Source organism: Euwallacea similis, chromosome 6 (genome assembly GCF_039881205.1).
Source record: "Euwallacea similis isolate ESF13 chromosome 6, ESF131.1, whole genome shotgun sequence".
NCBI lineage: Eukaryota > Metazoa > Arthropoda > Insecta > Coleoptera > Curculionidae > Euwallacea > Euwallacea similis.
In genome coordinates, this window is record NC_089614.1 from 4,005,497 (window position 1) to 4,021,362 (window position 15,866).

General features: G+C 37.0%; 2 protein-coding genes across 3 annotated transcripts in view; both read left to right on the forward strand.

Moving 5' to 3' along the window:
• Positions 1-15,866, forward strand: part of LOC136409646 (protein white-like) — a 66,152-nt gene that overhangs the window by 35,428 nt on the left and 14,858 nt on the right. The gene's annotated exons all lie outside the window — the stretch shown is intronic.
• Positions 1-15,866, forward strand: part of Utx (Utx histone demethylase) — a 44,071-nt gene that overhangs the window by 25,015 nt on the left and 3,190 nt on the right. For both annotated transcript variants that reach the window (XM_066391286.1, XM_066391287.1), the window contains 8 exons: positions 554-729; positions 4,633-5,091; positions 5,147-5,366; positions 13,383-14,080; positions 14,524-14,767; positions 14,824-15,259; positions 15,315-15,463; positions 15,516-15,803. In XM_066391286.1, the coding sequence (XP_066247383.1) occupies positions 554-729; positions 4,633-5,091; positions 5,147-5,366; positions 13,383-14,080; positions 14,524-14,767; positions 14,824-15,259; positions 15,315-15,463; positions 15,516-15,803 (2,670 nt within the window). The remainder of the gene's footprint in view (positions 1-553; positions 730-4,632; positions 5,092-5,146; positions 5,367-13,382; positions 14,081-14,523; positions 14,768-14,823; positions 15,260-15,314; positions 15,464-15,515; positions 15,804-15,866) is intronic.

Sequence of the window (15,866 nt, forward strand, 5' to 3'; positions counted from 1 at the left end):
CGATTGAAAATTTGTGGAATAATGTAAAGAAGACTTTTAAGCAACAAAACATCGAAGATATTACAGATTTATTCGGCGCTGTTAAGCAAGTGTGGTACTTTATTCCTAAGGAACGTTGTCCGGCACTGATCAAGTATATACTAAATCGTTGTTGTGAAGTAGAGAAGAATAAAGGCTACCCAACTAATTACTAGTTATTTTAAGTTTTGTTGCTTTGTTTTTTTAATATTATTATTTGCTTAAATCGTTTTTAACTATATGTCCGAGGAGGTTTCAAGTTTTTTTTTATGAAAAACTGTTTTTGTATTGTGTTGATTATTGCAATTCTCCTAAAATTTACATTATTAACTTCTCCTATGATCTAACAAAAGTCGTTAAAAAAATGGTTCTGATTTTTTAAAGATTACTTCCAAGGAATTGCATTTTCTGTTTTTTATGTGTCGCCCCTAAGTCTATGGCCGCCACTATATGTCAGGCCGGTAATTCCCAAGTATAAATTCAGTAAATGGATTCAAATTTGCATATTTAAAATACAATAAAATCTTCTTTCCAGGTCTGTTAAAGCCTTCCAACAGCTCTTATACGTGTCGCCAGGTTTCCAAAGAGCCAATGAAGTCCATCTCAGACTGGGTTTCATGTTCAAAGTAACTCATGAATACCATTTGGCGCATAAACATTTGCAGTTAGCATTAGTAGACGCCAGTCCGTCTTCAACGCCAAAAAATACTGGTAAGTGGCCAATGGTCTGTAGGAATCAAATATGCAAATTAAGATTTAAACATCTCGTTTTTCAAACCAGATATGACGGTGAATCGATAAAATCAAAGACAAGTCGGACTAAACTAGCCTAGATGTTTAATAATTCTCTTCACGAGACCAGGACCTAGGCCAATGTATTTCGCGTTATTCGTTGCTGGCCTTGAGAACTGTTTCAAATTTTGCAGCATTTGACCTTTGTGGTTTCAAATAAGATATTTCAGATGTAAACATACTACAAAGTTATGGTTTATTTAAAAATGAATGTGTTGCTAATTTTATTTTTGGTATTGATGGTTTGTATGAGATGAGTTTGGTAGGTTGATTGAGTAGGCATCACAGTGGTGTGCAGGAGACCATAGTGAATATAACGAGTTGTTGAAAAAGCTAGCGGTAGAAGGTAAACCGTAAACGCAAGGCGTTAGTTTACCATCAAACATCTGACATTGACCACAGATGTAATAGCTGAATATATCCAAGACATGCCTATGATATTTCAATGCTCACTTGAGGTTTCTTTTAATGATTACTCTTTACATTAAGCATATGAAAATATGTGCATTTCCTTGAAGTAAAATCGCCGACTTCCGATCAGTGTCAAGGTTTCAGGACATACATACGTGTGCAAAATCATAGCCGTGTGCAAGTACTTTTTAAGAAAATCCTTTAGTTTTGTACACATTTCAATAATGAATTGTTTTTTTTCTAAGAAACATACAAAGTTAAAGAGAATAAAAAGGAAAGTATTAAAATTAAAAAAAAAACTCATTTACGTAAACTGATATTAATACTTTGCACTGTTTTTGGGCAATAGCAGCCAAACATTTTCTCGCCATTGAGTCGACTAAGCGTTGACACCTCTCAACTGGAATTGCATTCCAAGTATCTTGAAGAATTTTCCTCAGATCTTCATTATTGGTTGAAGAAATTCCTTTCTTAACATCTGTCCATAAATGCTCAATGAGACTGAGGTCCGGAGATTGAGCAGGCCACTTCAAAACCTCGACCCTATTGTCGGAAAACCATGCCCTTGCTTTTCTATTCGTGTGTTTAGAGTCATTATCTTGCATGAAGATGCATCTGATGAGCATATATTGTCGTTGGCATAAGGAAACATTACATTTTCTAGGATATCAACATAGACAACTTGACCCATGATCCCCTCAATACGAATATCGAACAAGTATCGAATCTATACTGTAATACGAAAAACAACCTCATAACATTATGGAGTACGCGCCATGTTTTATAGTTTTCAGGGTATACTTTGGGTTGAATTCAGATTGTGGCGGCCTTCTAACATATTCTCTCTGTCCAGAAGAACGAAAAAAAATATTTTTTGGTTCATCTGACCAAAGAGTATTCCTCCATCTAGACGGGGGCCAAGGGGCATTCTCTCTTGCAAATTTTAAGCAGTTGAAGATCTGACTGTCAGTTACTTTAGGAACTTTCGAAGAGGAAAATCCGGATCGAAAATCAGTTGGAAATAAAAAACGAACAGGTACTGTAGAGCAACAAAGTCGCCTCCCTAAGAGTTGACATGGACGGAAACCTTACGTGGGTAAAACAAAAGGCAAGGAAAAGAACCAAAAAAGACAAGAGCGAGGCTCTATCCCATCATGGGAAGGAAATCAAAGTTGACGTACGCATCGGCAGCACGGGGCTATGCAGCAAGGACACATTTAGAGAAGCTTCAGACAGTGAAAATCATTGCTTTGAGGGCGGCCTTAAAAAGCACCTTCACCACCCCACCCTCAGCAACGACACTATCAAAAGGGATTTAAACGATAAGAGAATGACTGACGTAATAAGGGCTTACGCAACAAAGACGTTCCAAGAAGCCACGGAATATCCAAGCGAACTGATCCGGAGGGCAACGGACAACCCAGAAAATACCATCCCGCATAAGAGGCCACACTAGCAGTGGGACATGGGCTCACCGGAAAACAATTTCGACCAGGACCATCAAGGAAGAAGAGACTAGACAAATCACTTCCCGACGACGAATCCCCTCGAATTGAGGGAATTTATTCCCATAAATCTGGACGAAACCTATCCACAGCTAACTACTGCTAACTAGTTTTGGCTGAAATCCTAGCTTCACACCCATCAATATCAAACAAGACAGTCATTCCTTGAAATGATGAAGGGATAAAGCCAGATGGCCATCTAATTTTTCAAATTTATTATTTCCTAAGGGACAACCCGCAAGGTAAACAACCCATGAAGAAAGAAACGTCCAGGAGGACAGAAAGAGGTCAAAAAACCCCCTGTCGGCGGAGGAACTTTAAACTAGATCACAGGAACGCCACCGATTTACAATTAGTCATTCGCAAGAATGTATTAAGGGTAAAAAGAGGGCGAAATTTCCTGAAAAAAATGTGTCGAGATCTAGAGCGATGACGGAGTAAAAAAGCGATAGCCCTGCTTGACTCTGCTATCTAAGATCAAAAACACCGCGACCCAATAAAGCCCGATCGAAGATATATGAGCACGGGCTCATATATCCTTATAAAAACATGGGGTTTCTTTAGTCTTACACAAGCTGGTAGCATGGGCTCCAGTACCGTTTTACCGAGAAAATTTATTTTCCCCGTGGCCCTCCCCTCAAAAGGAACCACATCATTTTTCGTTATAACTTTCTGTGAGTAGTTACGTTGCAAGTCTGATAATCATAAATTAGTTCTTTAGTGCAATAAAAATAGTTATTAGTGTTATTATTGGCGACAATTATCAAGTCGATTTCAGTTGAAAATACTTAAAAACGTATAATAAATTTACAAATATGCTTAAAGTACATTTTTAAAGCAATAAGAACTCCGATGAAGCAGTACTTCTTTATTCTACCCATTTTCCTAATAGAGAAATACCTAATCGTAACAAATTTAAACGTTTGGAAGACAACTTACGACGCTATGGATTTTTAAAAAGCTATTTGTAATATTCAAGATAATTTATTAGTACTCTAAAATATAAAATTGTTCATTCATTTTTTCAGGTAAAAAGTGTTTTATCATTAACTTGTCATAAATTATCAAATTCAAAAAAATTCTTTGTTTCAAAAAATGTAAAAAAAATTCGGAGTTCTGTGTAAAATTCTGAAATTGACCCCTGAACCAGAAAAGTCATGTTAAAAAATCAACTTTGACGTTATGAACAGATTTTGATGAACTAAAAACGAAATAAAATGACATTGTTCGGACTACTAAATAAACAACTGAGTTATAACTTTTTTTATGAGACAGTTTATATTATTAAAATGTACTGTAATTTTGCATCTCTTCATTAAAAAATGAAAAAAAAAATCCCTTTCTCTACCAACGATTGAGCACTTGAAGCGTGGATCACCCCTATTTGGAAGCTGCGCACGCTGTTCTTCAATCCATATGACCAGTTTAGGAGGTTTGACACGAAAAAAGAACAATTAACACAGATCTGTTTATTGCTAGCTTTGTCTAACGCGTTGAAATCGGCGTCTGAAATGTGAAGGATTTCTTAACTAACTTCAGGCAGGGGTTTTAGAGAATGGGTTTTCCTTCTTCTCCCAAAACTTAATTTTATTTATTGAAAGCAAATTAAATAAAGAGTTAGATGAAAAATGTATAAATCCAAAATGGATAATTCTAGACTAGCCAAGCAAAACAATTAGTGTTACCTAATGATTTAGAATTGTAATGTTGCCAAACTAGCATCGCCCAATCTGGCAACGTTGCTATATAATATTTATTTTATTTCACAAATTATCAATAATCGATAGTAATCGGTACTCACAGAATTGTGGGTTCTACCAAAGAAATTTGTCCTAATAAAATGCCCCTCCTAGACCACCACCCGCCACCTGCAATACGTTAACAATTCCCTAATTCTTTGTTACAGTGCGATTCCACATTGCCCACTTATATGAAATCCAAGGAAAAGTGAAATTAGCAAAAGAAAGATACGAGGCCTTGCTCAAGGACAAAACTATCACCTCAGTCCTGAAGTCAGAAATATTCCGTCAACTGGGCTGGCTCTATCATAGTCATGACTCTCTTGGTGACAAAGGTCAGAGAATACCATTAGCCATTCACTGTCTGCTTCGAGCTGATGAGGCTGATCCGCTCTCGAATGGTACCACCCTATATCTGCTGGGTAGATGTTACGCGAGTATAGGGAAAGTTCATGATGCATTCGTTGCATACAGAAACTCAGTGGAGAAGTCTGAAGGTAATGCAGATACTTGGTGCAGCATAGGAGTACTATACCAACAGCAGAATCAGCCTATGGATGCTTTGCAGGCCTACATTTGTGCGGTGCAGTTGGATAAGTGTCATTCAGCAGCTTGGGCCAATTTAGGTAAAAAAAAAACATATTAAAATACAGTTTTCGTGACAATATATTTTTTTTCCAGGTATATTGTACGAAAATTCATTACAAGCCCGAGACGCATATGCATGCTACCTAAACTCGCAGGCAGGATTGAAAAACAAGGGAATTGCAAAGGAACCAGTCACTACCAAATTGCCCAAATTCGCGTCCAGTGCAGGGGTGATGAACCCACATCTCGCCCAAAGAATAAGTTTTTTGCAAACGCACCTCGCCAACGCTCCAATGCCTAGTGTCACTTCACAGTAAGTCTTACAGGTTTTTTCTAATGTAAAAAGATTACTTCCTGTGCCCAAAACCTAAATAACTTTACCAGGGCTATTAAAGTACCAGGGCCGGCGCTAGGCAATTTGCCGCTCTATACAAATTGACGTTATGCCCCCTCTAGCCTCTAAATTTAAGGGTATAGGCTAATGTTGCGGGTTAAAAAAAATTCACATTTTTCGGTAATTTATTGTCATAGAATTAATATTTCATCGTCGATTTAGGCGATTCCTTCCTTTTTGACTGGTAATAACGCTTCCAAGCAGGAACACTAAAAGCGCGCGCTAGAGATCGGAGTAGCTAGATAGGGTATGCATTGAGGTTCTTTCTGCATATGTCCATTTTCATATCTTTCTATAACGTGATCGTACAGAAAGTTATATTTTTCAATCAATCATCAAATTTCTGTCATGCATGTCATGTATGGAATGGCAGAGATGATACAAAAGAGTATGATGCTTGGTAGGAGACTCGCAAGGAAAAATGTCGAGCAAATCATCATGGTAGTGTTGGTGAAATGGAAGTAGATGGCATTACTGAAATATTTCAGCGATCACTGCAAAATCACAATATAAAATATGCCTTTAACATCGATGATGGAGGCACAAAACCTTTATAATAATCTACTCGAAACTACTTACGGTGATAACTTTGCTGTGAAAAAAAGACGATGCTGTTACACATAAAAAAAAGATGTATAGGAAGGTAAAAGAAATAAAAAAAATAACGAAAGCTATTGACAAAGGCACAGAGACAGGTTGAAAACAAGGATTAGAAAGCAAAGCAAAAAAAAAGGTCCAATCAAAATCTGAACCGAAAACTTTGACTTTAATCAACAAAGTAATGCAAGATTTGTCGCTGTATTATGGATTAGCGATTCGGCGACATCCTAATTTAATGGAGAGCATGCGCAAAGTAATATGGGCTACTCATTATCACAAAATTTCTACGGACGAAAAACCTCAGCATCACCTTTGTCTTGAAGGTGACGATTCGTGGGGTAAGAGGTAACAGCATAAAGCCAAGGGAATTACGTATTCTCATCCACCTGTTTTCGGTGAAGAAATTCAACAGATTTTAATGCCAGTACGTGAAGATTTGAACTAACACGATCTTTTCGAGAGATATTTAAATTCCAACACACAAAACAATAACGAGAGATTCAGCACTTGCGTTTGGCACGTAAACACGTACTTTGCGACAGGAAAATCTTGGAAATTGTCACTCGTACTGCTGCATGGTACTTAACGAAGGCCACGCACCCATTTTGAAGATTTTCGAGATAATAGGATGCGTACTTGATCCAGAAAGCTTACGTTTGTGAGTATGACGACAAGCGAATCCACGGGGCAGGCCAGCGCAGCTCCAACGACGAGCGTGTCCACAAAGCAGACCAGCGCAACTCTCCCAACACCTTGAAAAAAGCTCGCATCGCCAAAAAAGAGATCAGAGTAGCTCAAGATGACTTTTCTGATGCAAAGGGGAGGGGCTTATATATGGTCCTAGCACTGCTGATTACTTATAAAAGTTCAGATTTTTATGACTTCTTCACTTGAAAACTAAACGCGTTTTTTTTCAAAACGACTTTTTTGCACCTGGCACAGGTGATCACTCAAAAACGGCTGAATATATCGACTTCAAAATTTAACATAATATTCAGCATATTTATGGTTATTGGCTGTACCTCAATCATGTTAAAAGTTTGATTCTAACGCATCATTTTACCTCATATATAGCGCAAGAAACTGTATCTTTCTTTTGACTTTTGCAAAAAACGCCACTATTTTGATAACTTACAGTGAAATTAAAAAAATTGGTACGGAGGATAGCGATAGTGATGCAGGTTAAGAATCCCTTTCGCTTTTCTATTTCAGATATCTAGGAAGACCGGAATTACCTGCGCCAGCAGAACTAACATTTTTTTAATTTATGTGAAAGCAGCTTTATAAATAAATAAATACATATTTTTTAATTTTTTTTTAAATCTTCTGTACTAACTTATAGCTTCCCAGGAAAAAACGTTTGCTCAAGTATATGTAATACTTTTTGGGAAAAAAAATGTTAAAAACGTGCTTATTTTTAGACGTTCACACTAGACTACCCTTTTAAATGTCTTTTCCCACGACCTCCGTGGAAAAAAGAACTTTTCTCCCTCATTTGAGAGAAAAAACAACACTGCTCCCTATGCATCATAAATACATATAATACCTGCTGCTTTTTGAAAAAACATTGGCCGTGTGTCTTACAAATACCTATTAAACAACAAAGGGGCTTTTACTCCCGCAAATAATTTTAGCCCCAACACAAAGCAGTGGACATCAACATTCGAGGGGGTAAAAGCGTTTTCCTCCAGAGGCATGCATCTAATTTTTCCATGACTAGTGCTCTATTTTATAGAAAAAAATCAAATATTAGGAATATTCATGATGCATACAGAGCGAAAAAGAATTTTGCGCCCAGGAAGGACTTTTACTCCTTAAAAATAACCGTTGCGTACTTATAAAGTTGAGGGGAAATATTTTCCTCGCTGGGAAACAAAAGTGTTGTTTTCTTCCCTCAACTGAGGGAGGAAAGTTTTCTTTTCTACATATAAAGGTCGTTGTAAAATAACTGTTTTTCGTCCGCCTATGGCTATTTTACCGCTCGCTGAATTAACCGCCTTGAGCAAATGCACAGTGTGCACATCGAGTTATATCAGTTTTAAAAAAATCGAAGGTAAACTGCTAGACTTCTGGGAAAAATTAGCTTTTTAAATTACATTCAAGGCGAATTTTTCCCTAACATTTTGCTTTTTGATTTATTTTGATACCTCTGATAGTCGAGCAATTATGGACTCCTGAACAAAGTATGCACCATTTTTCCGTGGTTAGCGCATATTATGTTTTTTAATTTGCTGCAAGTAGACTTTATGACTGTATGACATTTAATGCAAATGTCATTAAGGCATCTTTTATTTCAATGTGTTTCTCAATTAACAAAAGAAAAGTATCGACATCGTGAAGAAACTGGTAATAATTGACACTTATTGCATCTAATTTAAATCTCTTTCGACAGGAAATCTTATTGATACAATTGAGAACAAAATTGTTACCTTCTAAGAATAGATTCCTTAGAAATCTTTCACGTTAAATGCCAAATCAGATTCCCACTTGTAATCATTAAAAATACATATTAAACTAGGAAAAATGCGCTAATTTTGTTTAGCAGTTCATAATTCCTTCATTATCACAGCTATTAAAGTGAGCTAAAAAATGAAACTTAAGAAAAAAAGGTGTCTACAATATAATTTTAAATGCGATATTTTTTAAATGTTAAAATAATTTAAAGAGGACTCCAAAATTACTAAAAAAAACTATATATATTTTTCACTCGGAATTTTAATAGAAATTCAAGTACGTGATGTAATTCTTAAAGATTGGGCCTATAATTAATTTTTTTAAATCACTAAGATTAGATAATAGGTCTAGCAGTGATGTAGCATCAAAGTTATGACATATTGTTAGTAAAACGTTAATTTTGTTCTGGATTTTATATTGTGAAAAACAGGATAAGGACCAAACTAGGTATATACTACGAGGGCCGTTTGATAAGTCAGTGACTTTTTGAATATCTCGCGTAATAACTTTAAATGCAATACTACTCCCGTTATCTGTCGTCTATTAGTAGACTACTGTCAAATTTTGAGCAAGGTACGTCATTTAGTTTGTGTTTAACAGCCATTGAAAGCAGACGACCTCATGAATTTGGACGAAAATGTAAAAAAGTAAATTTCGTGTGCTAGTCAAGCATTATTTTTTACGTAAAAAAACATCACCGAAACCAAGGAAAGGCTTGATAAATACTATGGGGACTTTGCTCCATCAATTTCAATGGTTAAGAAGTGGTTTACTGAGTTTCGTTGTGGTCGTACTAGCACAAGTGACGCAGAACGTTCAGGTCGTCCAAAAGGAGTCCTCACGCCAGGAATTGTCGATAAAATCCATGGAACGATATTGGACGATCGAAGAATGTGCGTGAAGTGGCTGAGGCTGTAGGCATCTTAACTGAGCGGGTACATCACATTTTACATGAATATTTGGATGTGAAAAAGCTATCCTCGCGATGGGTACCACGATTGCTCACATTCGACCATAAGCGCTCCCGTGTGACCATTTCAAAAGAATGTTTAGCGATGTTCAGCCGCAATTTGAACGAGTTTTTGCACCGTTTCATAACCATTGACAAAACGTGGATCCATCACAACACACCAAAGACCAAGGAACAATCGAAACAGTTGGTTTCTCCAGGTGAATGTGCACCAAAAAAGGCCAAGATGGGTCTGTTGGCTAACAAGGTGATGGTCACAGTTTTTTTGGGATGCACGTGGTGTCATTCACATCAATTACCTTGAAAGAGGTAAAACGATCACTGGTGAATATTATTCAGAGCTTTTGGACAGATTCGATATTGAATTGAAGCAAAAACCACCACATTTATCGAAAAAAATGCTGTTCCATCAAGACAATGCTCAGGTTCCCACGTATGTAGTCGCTATGGCAAAAATCCATAAATTAGACTACGAACTGTTACCCCACCCGGCATATTCTCCAGATTTAACCCCCAGCGACTATTTCCTGTTTCCAAATCTGGAGAAATGGCTGAGCGGTAAGAGATTTGGATCGAATGAAGAGATCATCACTGAAACAAATGCCTATTTTGAGGACCTTGATAAAACCTATTATTTGGAAGAGATAAAAAAATTGGAAAAACGCTGGACTAAATATATCGAGCTCAAAGAAGACTATGTTGAGAAGTAAAACGTTTTTTGGCCGAAAAAATATGTTTTATTCAATAAGTCACTGACTTATCAAACTGCCCTCGTACAAAATCTTGCGGGAATACCCTTATCGATAAAATTTCCACGCTAAGGCTCAATTACATAAAAATTTACTTACACAACTATCATTTAATGCCATATCACTCTATCACTAATCTTCTAGCACGTGCAGCAGGTGAAATAGCACTTTCCACTTGCAGGGCACATTTCTAAGTGTGTGACACATGCGCCTCATGGTGCCTCACATTCATTGGACTACGAGTTTTAACCCATATTCTTACGTCACTTCATTTAGTTGCGAAAATTCCATTTTGCTTATATTTTTTTAAATTAAATTTTTAGAACCGCTCTAACATAAATTAATAGAAAAGTAGCTATTAAAAAAATAAATTTTTGTTACCTGAGAGATTTTAGTTTCATAATACATATTTTTGATGTTAATTGTTTTTTGGAAATGCTGGATTTTTTTGTTCTAAAAATAATGAGGCTGATAAGATGCACAGCGTTATTACATTTCTTTCAATTCGTACTTTATTGCGTTGTTGAATTTATGATAGCCATAAGATTAAAGTATCGATATCAACTAGTGCTTTACTGTCAAGTAGTATAGTGTAAAGCAATAAAAATATTTGTTGTAACAACTGTGCTACGCACATACTTTTTTTTATACATAAGTAAGTACAGGACATATGCATTTTCTCACCACATGTGTTCCTTATTTGATAACGTTGTGATAAGGAATTGTTTTTGCTAGTGTTTATAATTTTTAAAATATGTTTGAAGGCTTTTTGATGAGGTAACACGCCAGTGGATACATCTTTTTCAATTAAACTTTTCAATTTGGTCCTAATTGGTTTTCAAACGTGGTCACTATGAATGTTTTTAGTTCAATGAAGAAACCAGAAATTACCTCCTTTTAAAACTCAAAGTAATCTCCCTTCCTTGAATTCTGAAATTTTTTAATAACCTGAACTAACATAAGTTTATTCCCCCTCCATGGAGATCTAAAATGTGTCAATAGTTTTTAAATCTCACGACTGTTTTTCTATAATTTTTCAATTCCTTCAAATTTCACCTTCACCAAAAATTCCCGACTCTCAATCAATTTATTTTTGAATGATTCGAAATTTTTGCAAACCCGAGCTCATCCTTCATTTCAGTTAATTCTGCAGCTTCCAAATTATCAGCATGCGATTTCGCCACAGCTTTTACATAAGTGTCTGTAACAGCTTTGAAGCTATTTGAAAAAATATCACCGCATTCTCCTCCAATTCAAAGAACGGTCATAAGTATTTTGTCTGTGATGACCTCAAATAGCTCGAAAATTGTTGCAATTATGAAAAAATGTAAAAAAAAGAACAAAAGAACGAGGTTTCGAAGTACAACTAATAGTTTTTTAGGGAAATTAACAGTTGAGGTGGTAAAAAGTACTCTAAAAGTACCATCCTGTAGATTTTATCCACTATTTGTAAAACTTACGTAAATTTTAACGAATTTTCTATGTTCCAAATTTCAACTTAATTAATACCTTAACTTCCAAAGTAGTTAGGGCCATAAAATAAAGAATAAAATCTTTAAAAAATTTGAAACTTTTACGACATGTATATTGATAGCAGTTTTAGAATATAGTTTATTATGTAACTAGTGTTATTTCTGCAACATAGGAACAACGTAAACTTGTGTCCTTTCAGATTAGTAAGTAGTAGTAGTAGGTAAAAAATCGCAAATTGAGACTACTTGGTAAATGAACATTAATTGAAAAACGAGTATTAACAAACATATAGGATGTTCAAGTTTTTAATTTTTTTCCAGACAAGTTTTCCTTTGCAGCACTTTGAATTTTTGAGACATTTTATTCCAATTTGGGATGCACATTTCTCATAAGAGTCCGCATTAACCGTCTCCTAATGCCAATTTAAAAACCCACAAGGTGATCTTTTTTGAGTTAGGGTTACTTTAGGTTAGTTAAGAGAGAGGTTAGTTTGAGTTAGGACCCCTTTTACCACTCTTAATATTTTTTTAGTTTGCCATTATTATTTAGGGTAGGAAAGGAATTAAGTCCATATCTAGGTTGTTACTAAACTATTAATTATTGTAGGATAAAGGTGTGGATGTTAGGAAAAAAGTAGTTGTGGAGGTGTAAAATTCGTAATATCTACTCGAGAATTAAGGTAAAAATGAGGCGTTTGTCTGTGTACTTTTGCCAATTGCTGGAAAACAGGCGACACAAAATTGCAAAAGACAAAAAACTTTCTAAATTGAACTAGGCATTAAGCAAGTAAATATCAATGGCGTACCAAAGAAAACCTTTGGGGCAATAAAGTCCCTCAAAAACCCAATTTGAGGGGGTCTGAGCTCTTAGAAAATATCATACGGTAGATTTTCAAATTGGCTTTAGAGACCAGTCTATATGAAATTTGAATCACATGTCTAAAAAGTAGAAAAAATTGAGGAAAAACAAAAAATCTGATACTTGAGCACCTTATATGTTTGTTAATATGCATTTTTCCATAAATAATGATTTTCAAAATAGTTTTTTTGTGACTTTCTGTCATCCTCTGAAAAGCGCGGATTAGCTTTGAACCGCCCTGTGTGTTATAAGACTATCCTTAGCCATGTCAAAATAATTCCCATTTTGAGTGTAACTTTTGTGACAAAATCAATTGCATCTCAACCAAAAATAAACCTCGCCCATCAGATTGAAGGTCTTTCATATCTGTTAGCAGAACACAGAAGCAGAAAAAACTTAAATGTTTATATTCGGCACCACTAGCATCAGCAAAAACGCTTGGGTATGGTGCGAAATCTCAATATATAGTCCATTTCGTCCGCATATCTCAGTTGAAATTGTGAAAGTACATTTTTTGGTTAATCCTTTGGGACAAAAATTCGGAAGACAAGTGTGTCATAACTAAGTTCAGCAGGTTTGTAACTAAAATTTAATTCCTTGTTTATTTAATATAAACATTAGATGCCCTAATACTTCCTAAGTTCAAAGGGTCAAGAGATCAAGACAATTATAACACTCTTATCAAGCTTAACCCCGATAAGCAAAACTGTATTCCGATGACTTTAAATTAAGCTTTTATTTGTTTATTTACGATACTCTGTACCTATTTTTGTGTAACACATTACTTAACAAGTATTTCACCTTCACTAAAATGTTTTTTTGTAATTCCAGACGAAGGCAATTGCTTTCTATCGAAGAGGCGTGGAATCTGCCTATATCAGCGGAAATGTCCTCGAGACAGCAGCAGCAGCCCCAACAAGCACGTAATTCCTCCCAGTCCTTTCAGAAAAGCTACCCCCAGGGATCAGGACCTCAAGGCCCGCCTCCGCCTTATCCCAGTCCTAGCGGAGCCTCCGGAAAGCGATTCAAGATGGAGCCGGACCCGAAGCCCACGCAGCCCAACTTCATGTTAACTCAGCAGCAAATTAACCTGCTAAACCACTTGCAAGCAAATGCAGCTACCCTGACTCAACCCCAGATTAACTTAATGAGACAGCTACAGCATCAGCATAATCTAATGCAGCAACATCTGAGGAGTCAAGGACAGACTAGGCAAGCTGTTAACTCTGGAGTTAGGAGCGGAGCGACGCCGCCCTTCGCCGGCGGCGCGGTTTCGATGGGGTCGTCCTTGAATGGAAGCAAAGGATTTTCTCCCACGGGAAGCGTGAATGTCGGTTCCTCCTTTCTACAGGGACAGCAGCATGATTTAGATGTCGAAGCCGAATTGAAAGATTTGCTTTCGCAGAACGATCTTGCAGCTACTTTAGCCGAAAATTTGTTAAAGCATTTTGGGTCAGATGCTATTGAAGATGCCAAAGAAGGAACCGACGCCACTACTGCTACGCCTTCAGGACATCCAGTTCCAGCTGGTAATAAATAATTATATTCGACAGTTTTTAGTAGGTACAAAATTTGCTTTCGGTTAGCGCTATTTGACAATTTTGGCATTAACGACAAACGACAAATTACATCTTACCCTCTGCCGCTACCGCACGTCTCCTGTAGCTTAAAGACGATTGACTTAGTAATTACAATAATGAAACCCAAATAATCTGATCTTGTTGCCACTTTACCTTTCTCCTCTCATAGATGTACATGGAGACGTTTAAAACACGAAACTACAAATTTTTAAATGTAATATTAACTAAAGTCCCATAAACAGATTCAGCATTCGCATTCGCGCCGATAGTGGACAATATGAGAATTATTTCGTGATTTGCCCCTTAATAACGTTTAAGTTGGCTGCTAATGGTCAAATGTACAAACTGATAGAAGTATCTATTGCCCTGATATTGAGTTTTTTCGATTTCAGAACCGGCAGTTCAAGTAAACCCAAGCACGCTCTCGTCAGGACCTTTTTCTCCATCAGGCATTGAAGCCAAATCCGAGCCTATTGAGCCAAAGAAAAGAAGGATGAAGTCTCCCAACCAAGAAAGCGTTTTGATAGTTAAATCAGAACCACCCTGGGACTTTGAAGCACTTAATTCGTCGGAAAAGAAGTCCAATATCGAGTACAACATTGATATGAGTGCTGAAACTGTTATTCAGTTGTGCAAGTAAGTTTTTCCATTAATTCCAAGTTCGTTCTAACTGTCGTCTTGAACGTTTCCAGAAGCGAAGTCGTGAACGGTGACATCAACAATTCAATAATATCAGATGATTCACCGCCCCCTCAACCGCCGGATCCCCCAGCGATAACGTTGACCCATCAACAGCTAATCCCTCCTACGCCTTCTGTATATTTGGATAACAAAAAACACGCGTTCAGCCCTCAGCTACAGGAGTTCTGTTTGAAGCACCCCATTGCGGTGGTTCGAGGTTTGGCTTCAGCCTTAAAACTGGATTTAGGACTATTTTCAACAAAGACTTTGGTGGAGGCCAATCCTGATCACAGTGTTGAAGTCAGGACCCAAATTCAACAGCCTTCCGATGAGAATTGGGATCCCCAAACTGGAAAGAAAGTGTGGGCGTGTATTTCACATAGATCCCACACAACAATTGCGAGGTATGCACAATACCAAGCATCAAGCTTTAAGGAAAGTTTAAAGGTAGTTTTTGTGTGATTTTTGGTGAATTAGAAGTTTATGGATAGGAATCTAATAGGAAGAACGAGAGAAAAACCAGACAGTCCCGGGATTGTCAGATTCCGATTCTAAAGACTCGAACTGTGGAGCAGGCAAAAGAAGGAAAACGAACACCTCAGTTGCCCCATCTTCCATAGCCAAAACGCTCAAGGAAAATAAAACATTGAAGTACGTTTTAGTTTAACCGACTTAAAACTCCACTTATTTGGATCGTTTACAGATTTGGAACGAACGTAGATCTAAGTGACGAACGAAAATGGCGTCCCCAGCTGCAGGAATTAATGAAATTACCAGCATTTGCTAGGGTCGTCTCGGCGGCAAACATGCTTTCTCATGTTGGGCACGTCATTCTCGGCATGAATACAGTACAGTTGTACATGAAAGTTCCAGGAAGTCGCACTCCAGGTCATCAAGAGAACAACAATTTTTGCTCCATTAACATCAACATTGGACCCGGAGATTGTGAATGGTTTGCAGTTCCTGATTCCTATTGGGGCGCTATCTGCAGGTAAATAAACAGGAAATAAATACGTGGCGGAGTCAAGTGAAAATCGTAAAAGTGCCCCTCAAA